The 24,641-nt window shown below is 50.4% G+C and overlaps 1 protein-coding gene across 4 annotated transcripts in view; it reads right to left on the bottom strand.

Annotated features, from left to right (window-relative positions):
• Nucleotides 1-24,641, bottom strand: part of ROBO3 (roundabout guidance receptor 3) — a 354,186-nt gene that overhangs the window by 48,306 nt on the left and 281,239 nt on the right. For all 4 annotated transcript variants that reach the window (XM_083163562.1, XM_083163561.1, XM_083163563.1 and 1 more), the window contains 4 exons: nt 16,386-16,543; nt 6,513-6,633; nt 5,855-5,993; nt 5,649-5,776 (listed from right to left, as the gene is read on the bottom strand). In XM_083163562.1, the coding sequence (XP_083019688.1) occupies nt 5,649-5,776; nt 5,855-5,993; nt 6,513-6,633; nt 16,386-16,543 (546 nt within the window). The remainder of the gene's footprint in view (nt 1-5,648; nt 5,777-5,854; nt 5,994-6,512; nt 6,634-16,385; nt 16,544-24,641) is intronic.

Below are 24,641 nucleotides of genomic sequence, written 5' to 3' on the forward strand. Positions count from 1 at the left end.
CACCTGGCTATAACATACAGGACACTCTGCGGTCACCTGGCTATAACATACAGGACACTCTGCAGTCACCTGGCTATAACATACAGGACACTGATCACCTGGCTATAACATACAGGACACTAATCACCTGGCTATAACATACAGGACACTGATCACCTGGCTATAACATACAGGACACTGGTCACCTGGCTATAACATACAGGACACTGGTCACCTGGCTATAACATACAGGACACTCTGCGGTCACCTGGCTATAACATACAGGACACTGGTCACCTGGCTATAACATGCAGGACACTGATCACCTGGCTATAACATACAGGACACTCTGCGGTCACCTGGCTATAGCATACAGGACACTCTGGTCACCTGGCTATAACATACAGGACACTGATCACCTGGCTATAACATACAGGACACTCTGGTCACCTGGCTATAGCATACAGGACACTGATCACCTGGCTATAACATACAGGACACTCTGGTCACCTGGCTATAACATACAGGACACTCTGGTCACCTGGCTATAACATACAGGACACTGATCACCTGGCTATAACATGCAGGACACTGATCACCTGGCTATAACATACAGGACACTCTGGTCACCTGGCTATAACATACAGGACACTGATCACCTGGCTATAACATACAGGACACTCTGGTCACCTGGCTATAACATACAGGACACTCTGCGGTCACCTGGCTATAACATACAGGACACTGATCACCTGGCTATAACATACAGGACACTGATCACCTGGCTATAACATACAGGACACTCTGGTCACCTGGCTATAACATACAGGATACTCTGGTCACCTGGCTATAACATACAGGACACTCTGGTCACCTGGCTATAACATACAGGACACTGGTCACCTGGCTATAACATACAGGACACTCTGCGGTCACCTGGCTATAACATACAGGACACTGATCACCTGGCTATAACATACAGGACACTCTGCAGTCACCTGGCTATAACATACAGGACACTGATCACCTGGCTATAACATACAGGACACTGATCACCTGGCTATAACATACAGGACACTGATCACCTGGCTATAACATACAGGACACTCTGGTCACCTGGCTATAACATACAGGACACTCTGGTCACCTGGCTATAGCATACAGGACACTCTGGTCACCTGGCTATAGCATACAGGACACTCTGGTCACCTGGCTATAACATACAGGACACTGGTCACCTGGCTATAACATACAGGACACTCTGGTCACCTGGCTATAACATACAGGACACTGGTCACCTGGCTATAACATACAGGACACTGATCACCTGGCTATAACATACAGGACACTGATCACCAGGCTATAACATACAGGACACTGATCACCTGGCTATAACATACAGGACACTGATCACCAGGCTATAACATACAGGACACTCTGGTCACCTGGCTATAACATACAGGACACTGGTCACCTGGCTATAACATACAGGACACTGATCACCTGGCTATAACATACAGGACACTGGTCACCTGGCTATAACATACAGGACACTGATCACCTGGCTATAACATACAGGACACTGGTCACCTGGCTATAACATACAGGACACTCTGCAGTCACCTGGCTATAACATACAGGACACTGATCACCTGGCTATAACATACAGGACACTCTGGTCACCTGGCTATAACATACAGGACACTGGTCACCTGGCTATAACATACAGGACACTCTGGTCACCTGGCTATAACATACAGGACACTGGTCACCTGGCTATAGCATACAGGACACTCTGGTCACCTGGCTATAACATACAGGACACTCTGCGGTCACCTGGCTATAACATACAGGACACTCTGGTCACCTGGCTATAACATACAGGACACTCTGGTCACCTGGCTATAACATACAGGACACTGGTCACCTGGCTATAGCATACAGGACACTCTGGTCACCTGGCTATAACATACAGGACACTCTGCGGTCACCTGGCTATAACATACAGGACACTCTGCAGTCACCTGGCTATAACATACAGGACACTGATCACCTGGCTATAACATACAGGACACTGATCACCTGGCTATAGCATACAGGACACTGATCACCTGGCTATAACATACAGGACACTCTGGTCACCTGGCTATAGCATACAGGACACTCTGGTCACCTGGCTATAACATACAGGACACTCTGCAGTCACCTGGCTATAACATACAGGACACTGGTCACCTGGCTATAACATACAGGACACTAGTCACCTGGCTATAACATGCAGGACACTCTGCGGTCACCTGGCTATAACATACAGGACACTCTGCGGTCACCTGGCTATAACATACAGGACACTGATCACCTGGCTATAACATACAGGACACTCTGGTCACCTGGCTATAACATACAGGACACTCTGGTCACCTGGCTATAACATACAGGACACTCTGCGGTCACCTGGCTATAGCATACAGGACACTCTGGTCACCTGGCTATAACATACAGGACACTCTGCAGTCATCTGGCTATAGCATACAGGACACTCTGCGGTCACCTGGCTATAACATACAGGACACTCTGCGGTCACCTGGCTATAACATACAGGACACTCTGGTCACCTGGCTATAACATACAGGACACTCTGCGGTCACCTGGCTATAACATACAGGACACTGATCACCTGGCTATAACATACAGGACACTCTGGTCACCTGGCTATAACATACAGGACACTCTGGTCACCTGGCTATAACATACAGGACACTCTGCGGTCACCTGGCTATAGCATACAGGACACTCTGGTCACCTGGCTATAACATACAGGACACTGATCACCTGGCTATAACATACAGGACACTCTGCGGTCACCTGGCTATAGCATACAGGACACTCTGGTCACCTGGCTATAACATACAGGACACTCTGCGGTCACCTGGCTATAACATACAGGACACTGATCACCTGGCTATAACATACAGGACACTCTGGTCACCTGGCTATAACATACAGGACACTCTGCGGTCACCTGGCTATAGCATACAGGACACTCTGGTCACCTGGCTATAACATACAGGACACTCTGCGGTCACCTGGCTATAACATACAGGACACTCTGGTCACCTGGCTATAACATACAGGACACTCTGCGGTCACCTGGCTATAACATACAGGACACTGATCACCTGGCTATAACATACAGGACACTCTGGTCACCTGGCTATAACATACAGGACACTCTGCGGTCACCTGGCTATAACATACAGGACACTCTGGTCACCTGGCTATAATATACAGGACACTGATCACCTGGCTATAACATACAGGACACTCTGCGGTCACCTGGCTATAACATACAGGACACTGGTCACCTGGCTATAACATACAGGACACTCTGCGGTCACCTGGCTATAACATACAGGACACTCTGGTCACCTGGCTATAACATACAGGACACTCTGCGGTCACCTGGCTATAACATACAGGACACTCTGCGGTCACCTGGCTATAACATACAGGACACTCTGCGGTCACCTGGCTATAACATACAGGACACTCTGCGGTCACCTGGCTATAGCATACAGGACACTCTGGTCACCTGGCTATAACATACAGGACACTGATCACCTGGCTATAACATACAGGACACTCTGGTCACCTGGCTATAACATACAGGACACTCTGGTCACCTGGCTATAACATACAGGACACTCTGCGGTCACCTGGCTATAGCATACAGGACACTCTGGTCACCTGGCTATAACATACAGGACACTGATCACCTGGCTATAACATACAGGACACTCTGCGGTCACCTGGCTATAGCATACAGGACACTCTGGTCACCTGGCTATAACATACAGGACACTCTGCGGTCACCTGGCTATAACATACAGGACACTGATCACCTGGCTATAACATACAGGACACTCTGGTCACCTGGCTATAACATACAGGACACTCTGGTCACCTGGCTATAACATACAGGACACTCTGGTCACCTGGCTATAACATACAGGACACTCTGCGGTCACCTGGCTATAGCATACAGGACACTCTGGTCACCTGGCTATAACATACAGGACACTCTGCGGTCACCTGGCTATAACATACAGGACACTCTGGTCACCTGGCTATAACATACAGGACACTCTGCGGTCACCTGGCTATAACATACAGGACACTGATCACCTGGCTATAACATACAGGACACTCTGGTCACCTGGCTATAACATACAGGACACTCTGCGGTCACCTGGCTATAACATACAGGACACTCTGGTCACCTGGCTATAATATACAGGACACTGATCACCTGGCTATAACATACAGGACACTCTGCGGTCACCTGGCTATAACATACAGGACACTGGTCACCTGGCTATAACATACAGGACACTCTGCGGTCACCTGGCTATAACATACAGGACACTCTGGTCACCTGGCTATAACATACAGGACACTCTGCGGTCACCTGGCTATAACATACAGGACACTCTGCGGTCACCTGGCTATAACATACAGGACACTCTGCGGTCACCTGGCTATAACATACAGGACACTCTGCGGTCACCTGGCTATAACATACAGGACACTCTGGTCACCTGGCTATAACATACAGGACACTCTGCGGTCACCTGGCTATAACATACAGGACACTCTGCGGTCACCTGGCTATAACATACAGGACACTCTGCGTTCACCTGGCTATAACATACAGGACACTCTGCGGTCACCTGGCTATAACATACAGGACACTCTGGTCACCTGGCTATAACATACAGGACACTCTGCGGTCACCTGGCTATAACATACAGGACACTCTGCGGTCACCTGGCTATAACATACAGGACACTCTGCGGTCACCTGGCTATAACATACAGGACACTGAATCAGGAGCGTGAACCTTGAATTCATTTTCCAGTAAGAAACAGTTGGGATTACACCAAATATGTAGCAATGATAAAACCACGGGATGAAGGTTAGTGGGTTAGTAGAGATCTATGAAGGTAATAGGACAATCACTTATACGCAGGACCTACAAACGGAGGACAGGACACAATACGAATGGCCACAGCTGGCTGCAGAGTTCCACATGTAGAAGAGACCAACCCTGGGACACAACACAGACATATTTTTGTGGCTGACTCCTGACGTGTCTGCAGAGGGACTAAACATCGGGATGAAACCATGCAGCAATATCAGAGGAGCGTGCCCACCCCCCCTCCCCCCATGCATGAAATGACATGAAATGGATACTTACAGAATGGGCCGACTGGAACAACGTGAATAAAAATAAAAAGAAAGCATGGGATGAGTTTGATTGAATTAAAATGCTGTCAAATGATTACATGAAACGAAGAACTCAAAAATGAAAAGAGAATTAAAAGGGTGAGAACACACGGATACAGATGCTAGTGACAAAGGTGGGTTTACCTATGGGGACTCCTGCATATGTGCAATACAATATATGACGTATCATACAGTACAGGATAGATATGTAAATGTATAACAGACCCATAGAAGGGCGTAACAGACAGGATGTGGGAGATGAGGGCAGGGAGGCACATGGGGGAGACGTGTGGGGGAGGTACATGGGGAGGGGGGGGGGGGTTGTGGTGAGGATGGGATCTAACTAGGAAGAACGTGGTAAACATATCGGAACCTTGTCTTACCGTGAACCCCAAGGGACCCGGAAGCCTCAGATTTGCCGACACTGTTCTCTGTGATACACGTGTAGGTTCCTTCATCCTCCGCGGTCACGCGTGAGATCCGCAGGGTGTTGTCGCTGCGAATCTCATACCTGCAATTGACATTGTGCTCTGTTACTGTATTACAGAACGGTAGGGGACGAGGTCGGTGACATAAGTCATGGGGTTACCTTCCCCGGGGCAGTTCTCCTTCTTCTTTCCGCCAGCGAGCTGTGGGCACCGGGTCTCCTTGGACCTCACATTGAAAGTCCACAATGTCATCTGCTAAGACTACCTGGTTTATGGGTCGTCTAACAAAGGTGGGGCGCTCTGCAAATAAGAAGACACAAGGTGTAAGGGGTACCCCGACATGTAACACATCATATCCCCCCACATGGGTACTCTACACTGACTCGTCATCCCACGCAGCCGGTGGGGAGGACGGGTATTGGGGTACCTCAATCAGGCCGCTGCATGGGGACAAGAATTCTGGGAGGCCCCCTTATAACCAGGATTTAGGTGGCTGCTACCTTGGATCCTGTCATACATATGTCATAGAAGCCCCGGATGATACATTACCAGCAGGACATACAGCCCATAATTACCGGCAATAGTGGGATATACACATATGACACAGCACTGACCCAGGCTTTGTGAATTGTTGGGAAATAAGCGTTTCCTTTGCCATGTGAGGCGATAGAATGTGACGTTTCCCCTTGTGGCGTGAGGATAATAAGTCTCTCTGTTCCTCCCCGACATTAGCGCTGTGTAATCTGCAGCCTGAGCCACTTCCGGACCATGAGGGCAGAATCCCGCTACACTCCACACCCCGCCACGCGCCCAGCTTACCAAACACCACCAGCTGTGCTGGTTCACTGTCTCGCTCTCCCACCATGTTTGTCGCCACGCAGACGTACATCCCAGCATCCGTCTTCCTGGTGTTGGAAATCATCAGCTTCCCTCCTCGGATCTAGAATGTACAAAGATATCAGCACTCAAGGTATAAGGCAACAGCAGACATACTGACTGACCAGCATCTATAATCAGCAGCACTCATACTGACTGACCAGCATCTATAGTCTGATATTAGCAGCCCTCATACTGACCAACCAGCATCTATACTCAGCAGCACTCATACTGACTGACCAGCATCTATAGTCTGATATTAGCAGCCCTCATACTGACCGACCAGCATCTATATTCAGCAGCACTCATACTGACTAACCAGCATCTATAGTCTGATATTAGCAGCCCTCATACTGACCGACCAGCATCTATACTCAACAGCCCTCAAACTGACTGACCAGCATCTAGACTTAGCAGCACTCATACTGACTGACCAGCATCAATACTCAGCAGCCCTCATACTGACCGACCAGCATCTATACTCAGCAGCCCTCATACTGACCGACCAGCATCTATACTCAGCAGCCCTCATACTGACTGACCAGCATCTATACTCAGCAGCCCTCATACTGACTGACCAGCATCTATAGACTGATATTAGCAGCTCTCATACTGACCGACCAGCATCTATACTAAGCAGCTCTCATACTGACTGACCAGCATACTCAGCAGCCCTCATACTGACTGACCAGCATCTATACTCAGCAGCCCTCATACTGACTGACCAGCATCTATAGACTGATATTAGCAGCCCTCATGACCAGCATCTATACTAAGCAGCACTCATACTGACTGACCAGCATCTATACTCAGCAGCCCTCATACTGACTGACCAGCATCTATAGTCTGATATTAGCAGCCCTCATACTGACCGACCAGCATCTATACTCAGCAGCCCTCATACTGACTGACCAGCATCTATAGACTGATATTAGCAGCCCTCATACTGACCGACCAGCATCTATACTAAGCAGCACTCATACTGACTGATCAGCATCTATACTCAGCAGCCCTCATACTGACTGACCAGCATCTATATTCTGATATTACCAGCCCTCATACTGACAGACCAGCATCTATACTCAGCAGCACTCATACTGACTAACCAGCAGCTATACTCAACAGCCCTCAAACTGACTGACCAGCATCTATACTCAGCAGCCCTCATACTGACTAACCAGCATCTAGACTCAGCAGCACTCATACTGACTGACCAGCATCAATACTCAGCAGCCCTCATACTGACCGACCAGCATCTATACTCAGCAGCCCTCATACTGACCGACCAGCATCTATACTCAGCAGCCCTCATACTGACTGACCAGCATCTATACTCAGCAGCCCTCATACTGACTGACCAGCATCTATAGACTGATATTAGCAGCCCTCATACTGACCGACCAGCATCTATACTAAGCAGCTCTCATACTGACTGACCAGCATACTCAGCAGCCCTCATATTGACTGACCAGCATCTATACTCAGCAGCCCTCATACTGACTGACCAGCATCTATAGACTGATATTAGCAGCCCTCATACTGACTGACCAGCATCTATACTAAGCAGCACTCATACTGACTGACCAGCATCTATACTCAGCAGCCCTCATACTGACTGACCAGCATCTATAGTCTGATATTAGCAGCCCTCATACTGACCGACCAGCATCTATACTCAGCAGCCCTCATACTGACTGACCAGCATCTATAGACTGATATTAGCAGCCCTCATACTGACCGACCAGCATCTATACTAAGCAGCACTCATACTGACTGATCAGCATCTATACTCAGCAGCCCTCATACTGACTGACCAGCATCTATATTCTGATATTACCAGCCCTCATACTGACAGACCAGCATCTATACTCAGCAGCACTCATACTGACTAACCAGCAGCTATACTCAACAGCCCTCAAACTGACTGACCAGCATCTATACTCAGCAGCCCTCATACTGACTAACCAGCATCTATAATCAGCAGCACTCATACTGACTGACCAGCATCTATAGTCTGATATTAGCAGCCCTCATACTGACCGACCAGCATCTATATTCAGCAGCACTCATACTGACTGACCAGCATCTATAGTCTGATATTAGCAGCACTCATACTGACCAACCAGCATCTATACTCAACAGCCCTCAAACTGACTGACCAGCATCTAGACTCAGCAGCCCTCATACTGACTGCATCAATACTCAGCAGCACTCATACTGACTGACCAGCATCAATACTCAGCAGCCCTCATACTGACCGACCAGCATCTATACTCAGCAGCCCTCATACTGACCGACCAGCATCTATACTCAGCAGCCCTCATACTGACTGACCAGCATCTATACTCAGCAGCCCTCATACTGACTGACTAGCATCTATAGACTGATATTAGCAGCCCTCATACTGACCGACCAGCATCTATACTAAGCAGCACTCATACTGACTGACCAGCATACTCAGCAGCCCTCATACTGACTGACCAGCATCTATACTCAGCAGCCCTCATAATGACTGACCAGCATCTATAGACTGATATTAGCAGCCCTCATACTGACTGACCAGCATCTATACTAAGCAGCACTCATACTGACTGACCAGCATCTATACTCAGCAGCCCTCATACTGACTGACCAGCATCTATAGACTGATATTAGCAGCCCTCATACTGACCGACCAGCATCTATACTAAGCAGCACTCATACTGACTGACCAGCATCTATACCCAGCAGCCCTCATACTGACTGACCAGCATCTATATTCTGATATTAGCAGCCCTCATACTGACAGACCAGCATCTATACTCAGCAGCACTCATACTGACCGACCAGCATCTATACTCAGCAGCCCTCATACTGACTGACCAGCATCTATACTCAGCAGCCCTCATACTGACTGACCAGCATCTATAGACTGATATTAGCAGCCCTCATACTGACCGACCAGCATCTATACTAAGCAGCTCTCATACTGACTGACCAGCATACTCAGCAGCCCTCATATTGACTGACCAGCATCTATACTCAGCAGCCCTCATACTGACTGACCAGCATCTATAGACTGATATTAGCAGCCCTCATACTGACTGACCAGCATCTATACTAAGCAGCACTCATACTGACTGACCAGCATCTATACTCAGCAGCCCTCATACTGACTGACCAGCATCTATAGTCTGATATTAGCAGCCCTCATACTGACCGACCAGCATCTATACTCAGCAGCCCTCATACTGACTGACCAGCATCTATAGACTGATATTAGCAGCCCTCATACTGACCGACCAGCATCTATACTAAGCAGCACTCATACTGACTGATCAGCATCTATACTCAGCAGCCCTCATACTGACTGACCAGCATCTATATTCTGATATTACCAGCCCTCATACTGACAGACCAGCATCTATACTCAGCAGCACTCATACTGACTAACCAGCAGCTATACTCAACAGCCCTCAAACTGACTGACCAGCATCTATACTCAGCAGCCCTCATACTGACTAACCAGCATCTATAATCAGCAGCACTCATACTGACTGACCAGCATCTATAGTCTGATATTAGCAGCCCTCATACTGACCGACCAGCATCTATATTCAGCAGCACTCATACTGACTGACCAGCATCTATAGTCTGATATTAGCAGCACTCATACTGACCAACCAGCATCTATACTCAACAGCCCTCAAACTGACTGACCAGCATCTAGACTCAGCAGCCCTCATACTGACTGCATCAATACTCAGCAGCACTCATACTGACTGACCAGCATCAATACTCAGCAGCCCTCATACTGACCGACCAGCATCTATACTCAGCAGCCCTCATACTGACCGACCAGCATCTATACTCAGCAGCCCTCATACTGACTGACCAGCATCTATACTCAGCAGCCCTCATACTGACTGACTAGCATCTATAGACTGATATTAGCAGCCCTCATACTGACCGACCAGCATCTATACTAAGCAGCACTCATACTGACTGACCAGCATACTCAGCAGCCCTCATACTGACTGACCAGCATCTATACTCAGCAGCCCTCATAATGACTGACCAGCATCTATAGACTGATATTAGCAGCCCTCATACTGACTGACCAGCATCTATACTAAGCAGCACTCATACTGACTGACCAGCATCTATACTCAGCAGCCCTCATACTGACTGACCAGCATCTATAGACTGATATTAGCAGCCCTCATACTGACCGACCAGCATCTATACTAAGCAGCACTCATACTGACTGACCAGCATCTATACTCAGCAGCCCTCATACTGACTGACCAGCATCTATATTCTGATATTAGCAGCCCTCATACTGACAGACCAGCATCTATACTCAGCAGCACTCATACTGACTAACCAGCAGCTATACTCAACAGCCCTCAAACTGACTGACCAGCATCTATACTCAGCAGCCCTCATACCGACTGACCAGCATCTATACTCAGCAGTCCTCATACTGACTGACCAGCCTCTATAGTCTGATATTAGCAGCCCTCATACTGACCGACCAGCATCTATACTAAGCAGCCCTCATACTGACTGACCAGCAGCTATACTCAACAGCCCTCAAACTGACTGACCAGCATCAATACTCAGCAGCCCTCATAATGACTGACCAGCATCTATAGACTGATATTAGCAGCCCTCATACTGACTGACCAGCATCTATACTAAGCAGCACTCATACTGACTGACCAGCATCTATACTCAGCAGCCCTCATACTGACTGACCAGCATCTATAGACTGATATTACCAGCCCTCATACTGACAGACCAGCATCTATACTCAGCAGCACTCATACTGACTAACCAGCAGCTATACTCAACAGCCCTCAAACTGACTGACCAGCATCTATACTCAGCAGCCCTCATACTGACTAACCAGCATCTAGACTCAGCAGCACTCATACTGACTGACCAGCATCAATACTCAGCAGCCCTCATAATGACCGACCAGCATCTATACTCAGCAGCCCTCATACTGACCGACCAGCATCTATACTCAGCAGCCCTCATACTGACTGACCAGCATCTATACTCAGCAGCCCTCATACTGACTGACCAGCATCTATAGACTGATATTAGCAGCCCTCATACTGACCGACCAGCATCTATACTAAGCAGCTCTCATACTGACTGACCAGCATACTCAGCAGCCCTCATATTGACTGACCAGCATCTATACTCAGCAGCCCTCATACTGACTGACCAGCATCTATAGACTGATATTAGCAGCCCTCATACTGACTGACCAGCATCTATACTAAGCAGCACTCATACTGACTGACCAGCATCTATACTCAGCAGCCCTCATACTGACTGACCAGCATCTATAGTCTGATATTAGCAGCCCTCATACTGACCGACCAGCATCTATACTCAGCAGCCCTCATACTGACTGACCAGCATCTATAGACTGATATTAGCAGCCCTCATACTGACCGACCAGCATCTATACTAAGCAGCACTCATACTGACTGATCAGCATCTATACTCAGCAGCCCTCATACTGACTGACCAGCATCTATATTCTGATATTACCAGCCCTCATACTGACAGACCAGCATCTATACTCAGCAGCACTCATACTGACTAACCAGCAGCTATACTCAACAGCCCTCAAACTGACTGACCAGCATCTATACTCAGCAGCCCTCATACTGACTAACCAGCATCTATAATCAGCAGCACTCATACTGACTGACCAGCATCTATAGTCTGATATTAGCAGCCCTCATACTGACCGACCAGCATCTATATTCAGCAGCACTCATACTGACTGACCAGCATCTATAGTCTGATATTAGCAGCACTCATACTGACCAACCAGCATCTATACTCAACAGCCCTCAAACTGACTGACCAGCATCTAGACTCAGCAGCCCTCATACTGACTGCATCAATACTCAGCAGCACTCATACTGACTGACCAGCATCAATACTCAGCAGCCCTCATACTGACCGACCAGCATCTATACTCAGCAGCCCTCATACTGACCGACCAGCATCTATACTCAGCAGCCCTCATACTGACTGACCAGCATCTATACTCAGCAGCCCTCATACTGACTGACTAGCATCTATAGACTGATATTAGCAGCCCTCATACTGACCGACCAGCATCTATACTAAGCAGCACTCATACTGACTGACCAGCATACTCAGCAGCCCTCATACTGACTGACCAGCATCTATACTCAGCAGCCCTCATAATGACTGACCAGCATCTATAGACTGATATTAGCAGCCCTCATACTGACTGACCAGCATCTATACTAAGCAGCACTCATACTGACTGACCAGCATCTATACTCAGCAGCCCTCATACTGACTGACCAGCATCTATAGACTGATATTAGCAGCCCTCATACTGACCGACCAGCATCTATACTAAGCAGCACTCATACTGACTGACCAGCATCTATACTCAGCAGCCCTCATACTGACTGACCAGCATCTATATTCTGATATTAGCAGCCCTCATACTGACAGACCAGCATCTATACTCAGCAGCACTCATACTGACCGACCAGCATCTATACTCAGCAGCCCTCATACTGACTGACCAGCATCTATACTCAGCAGCCCTCATACTGACTGACCAGCATCTATAGACTGATATTAGCAGCCCTCATACTGACCGACCAGCATCTATACTAAGCAGCTCTCATACTGACTGACCAGCATACTCAGCAGCCCTCATATTGACTGACCAGCATCTATACTCAGCAGCCCTCATACTGACTGACCAGCATCTATAGACTGATATTAGCAGCCCTCATACTGACTGACCAGCATCTATACTAAGCAGCACTCATACTGACTGACCAGCATCTATACTCAGCAGCCCTCATACTGACTGACCAGCATCTATAGTCTGATATTAGCAGCCCTCATACTGACCGACCAGCATCTATACTCAGCAGCCCTCATACTGACTGACCAGCATCTATAGACTGATATTAGCAGCCCTCATACTGACCGACCAGCATCTATACTAAGCAGCACTCATACTGACTGATCAGCATCTATACTCAGCAGCCCTCATACTGACTGACCAGCATCTATATTCTGATATTACCAGCCCTCATACTGACAGACCAGCATCTATACTCAGCAGCACTCATACTGACTAACCAGCAGCTATACTCAACAGCCCTCAAACTGACTGACCAGCATCTATACTCAGCAGCCCTCATACTGACTAACCAGCATCTATAATCAGCAGCACTCATACTGACTGACCAGCATCTATAGTCTGATATTAGCAGCCCTCATACTGACCGACCAGCATCTATATTCAGCAGCACTCATACTGACTGACCAGCATCTATAGTCTGATATTAGCAGCACTCATACTGACCAACCAGCATCTATACTCAACAGCCCTCAAACTGACTGACCAGCATCTAGACTCAGCAGCCCTCATACTGACTGCATCAATACTCCGCAGCACTCATACTGACTGACCAGCATCAATACTCAGCAGCCCTCATACTGACCGACCAGCATCTATACTCAGCAGCCCTCATACTGACCGACCAGCATCTATACTCAGCAGCCCTCATACTGACTGACCAGCATCTATACTCAGCAGCCCTCATACTGACTGACTAGCATCTATAGACTGATATTAGCAGCCCTCATACTGACCGACCAGCATCTATACTAAGCAGCACTCATACTGACTGACCAGCATACTCAGCAGCCCTCATACTGACTGACCAGCATCTATACTCAGCAGCCCTCATAATGACTGACCAGCATCTATAGACTGATATTAGCAGCCCTCATACTGACTGACCAGCATCTATACTAAGCAGCACTCATACTGACTGACCAGCATCTATACTCAGCAGCCCTCATACTGACTGACCAGCATCTATAGACTGATATTAGCAGCCCTCATACTGACCGACCAGCATCTATACTAAGCAGCACTCATACTGACTGACCAGCATCTATACTCAGCAGCCCTCATACTGACTGACCAGCATCTATATTCTGATATTAGCAGCCCTCATACTGACAGACCAGCATCTATACTCAGCAGCACTCATACTGACTAACCAGCAGCTATACTCAACAGCCCTCAAACTGACTGACCAGCATCTATACTCAGCAGCCCTCATACCGACTGACCAGCATCTATACTCAGCAGTCCTCATACTGACTGACCAGCCTCTATAGTCTGATATTAGCAGCCCTCATACTGACCGACCAGCATCTATACTAAGCAGCCCTCATACTGACTGACCAGCAGCTATACTCAACAGCCCTCAAACTGACTGACCAGCATCAATACTCAGCAGCACTCATACTGACTGACCAGCATCAATACTCAGCAGCCCTCATACTGACTGACCAGCATCTATATTCTGATATTAGCAGCCCTCATACTGACAGACCAGCATCTATACTCAGCAGCACTCATACTGACTAACCAGCAGCTATACTCAACAGCCCTCAAACTGACTGACCAGCATCTATACTCAGCAGCCCTCATACCGACTGACCAGCATCTATACTCAGCAGTCCTCATACTGACTGACCAGCCTCTATAGTCTGATATTAGCAGCCCTCATACTGACCGACCAGCATCTATACTAAGCAGCCCTCATACTGACTGACCAGCAGCTATACTCAACAGCACTCATACTGACTGACCAGCATCAATACTCAGCAGCCCTCATACTGACTGACCAGCATCTATAGTCTGATATTAGCAGCCCTAATACTGACCGACCAGCATCTATACTAAGCAGCACTCATACTGACTGACCAGCATCTATACTCAACAGCCCTCACACGGACTGACCAGCATCTAGGCTCAGCAGCCCTCATACTGACTGACCAGCATCAATACTCAGCAGCACTCATACTGACTGACCAGCATCTATACTCAGCAGCGCTCATACTGACTGACCAGCATCTATACTCAGCAGCACCCATACTGACTGACCAGCATCTATACTCAGCAGCCCTCATACTGACTGACCAGCACCTATACTCAGCTATTAGCAGCCCTCATACTGACTGACCAGCACCTATACTCAGCTATTAGCAGCCCTCACACTGACTGACCAGCACCTATACTCAGCTATTAGCAGCCCTCACACTGACTGACCAGCACCTATACTCAGCTATTAGCAGCCCTCACACTGACTGACCAGCACCTATACTCAGCTATTAGCAGCCCTCACACTGACTGACCAGCACCTATAATAAGCTATTAGCAGCCCTCATACTGACTGACCAGCATCTATACTCAGCTATTAGCAGCCCTCACACTGACTGACCAGCATCTATACTCAGCTATTAGCAGCCCTCACACTGACTGACCAGCATCTATACTCAGCTATTAGCAGCCCTCATAATGACTGACCAGCACATATACTCAGTTATTAGCAGCCCTCATACTGACTGACAAGCATCTATACTCAGCTATGAGCAGCCCTCACACTGACTGACCAGCATCTATACTCAGCTATTAGCAGCCCTCATAATGACTGACCAGCACATATACTCAGTTATTAGCAGCCCTCATACTGACTGACCAACATCTATACTAAGCTATTAGCAGCCCTCACACTGACTGACCAGCATCTATACTCGGCATAGAATACGAGGGTGACATTACTGGGAAGGGGGCTGTCAGGAGCTACTGTAGGGCGTCCTGCACTGCAGGGTTGTGCGGTGGTCAGAAGCGCTGGCTGGACAAGACACTACATGTAGGCTACAAGACCATGGAACCAGTGTCCAGGCTCCAGTACAAGGAAGGAAATGACATGCCAGGAGGCCGCTCACCGTGATGCGTTCGTCCTTATCACTGATGCGGACATTTTCTTTTTTCCAGGATATTGTGGGTTCGGGGTGGCCCCTGGGTGGAATGCACTCCATTACCGCTGGTTCCCCGGCTGCCACCACTACATCGCTGGGAGCCTGGCGGAAATCATCTCTTAGAACTGGAACAAGAGACCAATATTATATTAGAGCAGAATAATACACAACGCAGCAACCTATCAGAACACAGTACCCCCGTGTAACACACATCCTGCCCTCCCCGTCCATCAGAACACAGTACCCCCGTATAACACACATCCCGCCCTCCCCGTCCATCAGGGCAGAGTACCCCCGTGTAACACACATCCCGCCATCCCCGTCCATCAGGCCAGAGTACCCCCATGTAACGCACATACCGCCCTCCCCATCCATCAGGGCAGAGTACCCCCGTGTAACACACATCCCGCCCTCCCCGTCCATCAGGGCAGAGTACCCCCGTGTAACACACATCCCGCCCTCCCCGTCCATCAGAACACAGTACCCCCGTGTAACACACATCCCGCCCTCCCCGTCCATCAGGACAGAGTACCCCCGTGTAACATACATCCCGCCCTCCCCGTCCATCAGGGCAGAGTACCCCCGTGTAACACACATCCCGCCCTCCCCGTCCATCAGGGCACAGTACCCCGTGTAACACACATCCCGCCCTCCCCATCCATCAGAACACAGTACCCCCGTATAACACACATCCCGCCCTCCCCGTCCATCAGGGCAGAGTACCCCCGTGTAACACACATCCCGTCCTCCCCGTCCATCAGGGCAGAGTACCCCTGTGTAACACACATACCGCCCTCCCCGTCCATCAGGGCAGAGTACCCCAGTGTAACACACATCCCGCCCTCCCCGTCCATCAGGGCAGAGTACCCCCGTGTAACGCACATACCGCCATCCCCGTCCATCAGGGCACAGTACCCCGTGTAACACACATCCCGCCCTCCACGTCCATCAGGGCACAGTACCCCGTGTAACACACATCCCACCCTCCCCGTCCATCAGGACAGAGTACCCCCTTGTAACACACATCCCACCCTCCCCATCCATCAGGGCACAGTACCCCGTGTAACACACATCCCGCCCTCCCCATCCATCAGGGCAGAGTACCCCCGTGTAACACACATCCCGCCCTCCCTGTCCATCAGGGCAGAGTACACCCGTGTAACACACATCCCGCCCTCCCCGTCCATCAGGGCAGAGTACCCCCTTGTAACACACATCCCGCCCTCCCCGTCCATCAGGGCAGAGTACCCCAGTGTAACACACATCCCGTCCTCCCCATCCATCAGGGCAGAGTACCCCCGTGTAACACACATCCCGCCCTCCCCATCCATCAGGGCACAGTACCCCGTGTAACACACATCCCGCCCTCCCCATCCATCAGGGCAGAGTACCCCGTGTAACACACATCCCGTCCTCCCCATCCATCAGGGCAGAGTACCCCCGTGTAACACACATCCCGCCCTCCCCATCCATCAGGGCACAGTACCCCGTGTAACACACATCCCGCCCTCCCCATCCATCAGGGCAGAGTACCCCCGTGTAACACACATCCCGCCCTCCCCATCCATCAGGGCAGAGTACCCCTGTGTAACACACATCCCGCCCTCCCCGTCCATCAGGGCACAGTACCCCGTGTAACACACATCCCGCCCTCCCCATCCATCAGGGCAGAGTACCCCCCGTGTAACACACATCCCGCCCTCCCCGTCCATCAGGACAGAGTACCCCCTTGTAACACACATCCCACCCTCCCCATCCATCAGGGCAGAGTACCCCCGTGTAACACACATCCCGCCCTCCCCGTCCATCAGGGCACAGTACCCCCGTGTAACACAAATCCCTCCCTCCCCGTCTATCAGACCAGACCACAGCTACCATTAGAAAACACACAGACAGTGTCCATCTGGCCTATGCTCTCCACAGAGACATCTGCTGCAGAAAGGGTCAAATCCACCAGCAACACTTCCGAAAGGCAGGTCTGAGCTGGTCACTCCACATCTGCCCACAACCGGCCACTCAGCTGATGGACCAATTATCCCAACCACTTATCTAATTAGTTTTCTGGGAAGAACCCACCAGACAGATGAGGGAAGTGAGCACTAGACTTTATTACCTCTGAAAGGAAGCCACATAAACACCACAAAACTCTGACAATGAAGGATGAGCGGATTGTACTGTATGGGCCTCATGGGAGCCAGAGGCTGCAGGATCTATTACTGGGACCCGCTGCCTCATGGTGGCTCAGTGACATCACTAGGTGCAGGTGACCAAGGCTGTGGTGCGGGGATATTACTGGGACCCGCTGCCTCATGGTGGCTCAGTGACATCACTAGGTGCAGGTGACCAAGGCTGTGGTGCGGGGATATGACTGTAGCACGCTCAGTGACATCACTAGGACCAGGTGACCAAGGCTGTGGTGCGGAGATATGACTGTAGCACGCTCAGTGACATCACTAGGTGCAGGTGACCAAGGCTGTGGTGTGGGGATATTACTGTAGCACGCTCTGTGATGTCACTAGGTCCAGCTGACCAAGGCTGTGGTGTGGGGATATTACTGTAGCACGATCAGTGACATCACTAGGTCCAGGTGACCAAGGCTGTGGTGTGGGGATATGACTGGAGCACGATCAGTGACATCACTAGGTGCAGGTGACCAAGGCTGTGGTGTGGGGATATTACTGTAGCACGCTCTGTGATGTCACTAGGTCCAGGTAACCAAGGCTGTGGTGTGGGGATATGACTGTAGCAGACACAGTGACATCACTAGGTCCAGGTGACTAAGGCTGTGGTGTGGGGATATTACTGTAGCACACTCAGTGACATCATTAGGACCAGGTGACCAAGGCTGTGGTGTGGGGATATGACTGTAGCACGCTCAGTGACATCACTAGGACCAGGTGACCAAGGCTGTGGTGTGGGGATGTTACTGTAGCACGATCAGTGATGTCACTAGGTCCAGGTGACCAAGGCTGTGGTGTGGGGATATGACTGTAGCACGCTCAGTGACATCACTAGGACCAGGTGACCAAGGCTGTGGTGTGGGGATGTTACTGTAGCACGCTCAGTGATGTCACTAGGTCCAGGTGACTAAGGCTGTTGTGCGGGGATATTACTGTAGCACGCTCTGTGATGTCACTTAGTTCAGGTAACCAAGGCTGTGGTGTGGGGATATTACTGTAGCACGCTCAGTGATGTCACTTAGTCCAGGTGACCAAGGCTGTGGTGTGGCACTATGACTGTAGCACGCTCTGTGATGTCACTAGGACCAGGTGACTAAGGCTGTTGTGCGGGGATATTACTGTAGCACGCTCTGTGATGTCACTAGGTCCAGGTAACCAAGGCTGTGGTGTGGGGATATTACTGTAGCATGCTCAGTGATGTCACTTGGTCCAGGTGACCAAGGCTGTGGTGTGGCGCTATGACTGTAGCACGCTCTGTGATGTCACTAGATCCAGGTGACTAAGGCTGTGGTGTGGGGATATGACTGTAGCAGACACAGTGACATCACTAGGTCCAGGTGACCTAGGCTGTGGTGTGGCGCTATGACTGTAGCACACTCAGTGACATCACAAGGTCTGGTAGTAACTGTCTTTTTATTATTATAATCATTATAATATATTAATTTATAACACATAAAGCAGGGATACAAGTACCAACACCAGCGTACGTCCCAGTGCGGACCTGGACACATCTCCTCTATTGTTCTGCCTGCGATGTGTGTGGCAAGAAAGGAATGATCACTACGCACAATAACAGCAGCGTAACCATGGTAACAGGCAATGGTGCCGACATACCAAGTAGCTGGGGGTTGGAAATGTCGAGCAGAGAGCACTTTATTCCACGGGACTCTCCTGCTGTAATGTCTCTGATATAACCAGCGAGGACAGGGTTAATAATATATACACATCTCCGCCGCTCCCCCAGGGGGCAGATCCTGCGTAATCTGCCTCTGCGCTAAATCAATTTAGGAGCCAGAGATTTGTGATGCTGGAGACAGGGGTGTATACAGGGCGGGACGCTAGAGACGGTATACAGAGCGGGACGCTGGAGACGGTATACAGGGCGGGACGCTGGAGACGGTATACAGGGCGGGACGCTGGAGACGGTATACAGGGTGGGACGCTGGAGACGGTATACAGGGCGGGACGCTGGAGACGGTATACAGGGCAGGACGCTGGAGACGGTATACAGGGCGGGACGCTGGAGACGGTATACAGAGCGGGACGCTGGAGACGGTATACAGAGCGGGACCCTGGAGACGGTATACAGGGCAGGACGCTGGAGATGGTATACAGGGTGGCACGCTGGAGACGGTATACAGGGCGGTATGCTGGAGACGGTATACAGGGCGGGACCCTGAAGACAGTATACAGGGCGGGACGCTGGAGACGGTATACAGAGCGGGACCCTGGAGATGGTATACAGGGCGGGACGCTGGAGACGGTATACAGAGCGGGACCCTGGAGACGATATACAGGGCGGGACGCTGGAGACGGTATACAGAGCGGGACCCTGGAGACGGTATACAGGGCGGGACGCTGGAGATGGTATACAGAGCGGGACCCTGGAGACGGTATACAGGGCGGGACGCTGGAGACGGTATACAGGGCGGGACGCTGGAGACGGTATACAGGGCGGGACGATGGAGACGGTATACAGAGCGGGACCCTGGAGACGGTATACAGCGCGGGACGCTGGAGAGGGTACACAGGGCGGGACGCTGGGGACGGTACACAGGGCGGGACGCTGGGGACGGTACACAGGGCGGGACGCTGGGGACGGTACACAGGGCGGGACGCTGGAGACGGTACACAGGGCGGGACGCTGGAGACGGTATACAGGGCGGGACGCTGGAGACGGTATACAGGGCGGGACGCTGGAGACGGTACACAGGGCGGGATGCTGGAGACGGTATACAGGGCGGGACGCTGGAGACGGTATACAGAGCGGGACCCTGGAGACGGTATACAGGACGGGACGCTGGAGACGGTATACAGAGCGGGACCCTGGAGACGGTATACAGCGCGGGACGGTACACAGGGCGGGGCGCTGGAGACGGTACACAGGGCGGGACGCTGGGGACGGTACACAGGGCGGGACGCTGGGGACGGTACACAGGGCGGGACGCTGGAGACGGTACACAGGGCGGGACGCTGGAGACGGTATACAGGGGGAGACGCTGGAGACGGTATACAGGGCGGGACGCTGGAGACGGTACACAGGGCGGGACGCTGGAGACGGTACACAGGGCGGGACGCTGGAGACGGTATACAGGGCGGGACGCTGGAGACGGTATACAGGACGGGACGCTGGAGACGGTATACAGAGCGGGACCCTGGAGACGGTATACAGCGCGGGACGGTACACAGGGCGGGGCGCTGGAGACGGTATACAGGGCGGGACGCTGGGGACGGTACACAGGGCGGGACGCTGGAGACGGTATACAGGGCGGGACGCTGGAGACGGTATACAGGGCGGGACGCTGGAGATGGTACACAGGGCGGGACGCTGGAGACGGTATACAGGATTGGACGCTGGAGACGGTATACAGGGCGGGACGCTGGAGACGGTATACAGGACGGGACGCTGGAGACGGTATACAGAGCGGGACCCTGGAGACGGTATACAGCGCGGGACGGTACACAGGGCGGGGCGCTGGAGACGGTATACAGGGCGGGACGCTGGGGACGGTACACAGGGCGGGACGCTGGAGACGGTATACAGGGCGGGACGCTGGAGACGGTATACAGGGCGGGACGCTGGAGATGGTACACAGGGCGGGACGCTGGAGACGGTATACAGGATTGGACGCTGGAGACGGTATACAGGGCGGGACGCTGGAGACGGTATACAGGACGGGACGCTGGAGACGGAATACATGCGCGCCTCTCCTGCCTGCACATGCGCGCCTCTCCTGCTCCTGTCATTGTACTGGGACCCCACGTGTCAGTGTCATTGTCCTGGTACCCCACGTGTCAGTGTGTCATTGTACTGGGACCCCATCAGATTGCCATATACACCGATAGTGCAGCATTATACTATAGTACTGTATCCTGCTGTAACAGGAGCTTAGCCACAAGACATAGTGTACACATATTGGGCCTGATTCTTGTTCACTCGTAAAAGCAAACTCCTTCTTTAATGGACAAAACCATGATGCACTGCAGGTGGGGCAGATGTAACATGTGCAGAGAGAGTTACATTTGGGTGGTGTTTGTACTTCAAACTGATATCTATATTGCAGTGTAAAAATAAAGCAGTCAGTATTTACCCTGCACAGAAACACCCAAATGTAACTCTCTGCACCTGTTACATCTGCCCCCCTGCAGTGCAGCATGGATTTGTCCATTAAAGAAGGAGTTTGCTTTTGCAAGTGAACCAGAATCAGGCCCAATAACTCAGTGACGGAACGTTACACTCGCCCATATTGTGTTACTGTGATGGCTCAGCACAACCGGAGGTGAAGGTTTCCATAGTAGGCACATGTGGCGTCAGAGGGGCAGGCGTGGCGTACGTGGGGTAATGAGCCTGTGATCACATACATGCTATATAATGTACAGACAATCACAGGTAACCTCCTCAGGCCTCACACACAAGGTGCACACACTAATGCATGTAGCGAATAGCGGCTCATTTGTCGCGGTGACCTCGCTGCCCATCTATTTCCTAGCGCTCAATGGGGCAGATGTATTAAGCCTTAACAAGAGATAAATGCAGGTGTGATAAGGAGAGATAAACGTCCAGCCAACCACCTGCTAGCTGCCATGTTACAGCCTGTGTTTGAAAAAAGACAGTAAGGAGCTGATTGGCTGGACGTTTATCTCTCTTTATCACCCTTGCATTTATCTCTTGTTAAGGCTTCATACATCTGCCCCAATGTCCCATCGGGTGCGTACGGGTCATACATCTGCTCATCAGTGTAATCAGAACCACACACAGGGTGACTGGCGCAACACTCCACAACACAAGGGGACAATATCTCTCTCTCACTCTCATATATATATCCTACCAAAATCGGAACAGTATCTCAGTTTATACTGATACATTATAGAGTGTGAGCCTGCGAGCAGGGCCCTCCTACCTGTCTACTACTGTTCTATCATTCTCCCACTAGGGGTGCACTTCTCTACCTTGTATCGAAATACAGTTGTGGCCAATAACCCTTGGTGCCTCATGCCTCAGTGATGCGATTGGTTCTTGGATTGTCATGTGACCTTTTGGGGACTACGTCAGCTGCATTTTTACAAATATATTATTTCAGGCTCCTGGTTAGAGCAAAAGGTGAATGTTTGTATGACTCTGTATGGCTGTATTATGATAATGTCATAAAGATGGATAATACCCACTTGTGCAATGTGGATTCCCAGCGAGTGTTACCAATGCTCTCTTAACATAGAACGTGTGAAAATTAATTTTTAGTAAATAAATAAAAAAAAATATATATTTACACATAAAACCGTCCTGCACCCTCGCGGCACATTCACTACCGCTGGTATATATTCTTACATACAGTGTCTTAAAGGGCTGGAAACCAGTGCATTGTGGGAAACATTCCCAAAACTGGACTCGCTCCCCAGAGCTTGCAATCGAAACAGGTGATGGGGGGAAGTAACGTAGAAGCTGCAAGGTACGGCGGTCAGACGTGAGGATGCCGGGTAGTAAGTCACTGTAAGAAATAATCAGATAATTGCTTTGCTTATCTGATTGGTTGCCATGGTTACCCTCATTGTGTTATTATAGCCTAGAGACAGGACAACCACCCTACTTGTCCATCAGAGCCTCCGGTATTGTGAGCCCCATACACAAAAGGTTGTACGGCCATACAACATGAGCCGTTACAGGATCATTTCCCTCAATATTCAATACTGATCCGATCTCCCGCATCCGGACTCCTCGTTGTCTGACCGCGCCTTTAATATTGTACAGGATGCACTGTAACCCATAGCAACCAGACCAGGGTATTAGAAGTTCTGTGACAAGCAAGATGGCGGCCCTAGGGCCTTGAGCCGACATCAGATACGCCGTTCCGGCCATATTGTAAGATCGGTTTATTATAGACGCACCCCAGACCGTGCGCCCTCAGCCAGCCCCATAGACAGAATAACTATCTGCTCACACCAAGCAGGGGGAGAGCTGAAGGTCGTATGCGGAGGTTACACACAGATCAATGGGTGACATTGTTCATTAGTGCCCACATCCAACAGATGGGTCCCACCGCCTCAG

The sequence above is a fragment of the Crinia signifera genome, chromosome 19, assembly GCF_055691185.1.
Source record: "Crinia signifera chromosome 19, ASM5569118v1, whole genome shotgun sequence".
NCBI lineage: Eukaryota > Metazoa > Chordata > Amphibia > Anura > Myobatrachidae > Crinia > Crinia signifera.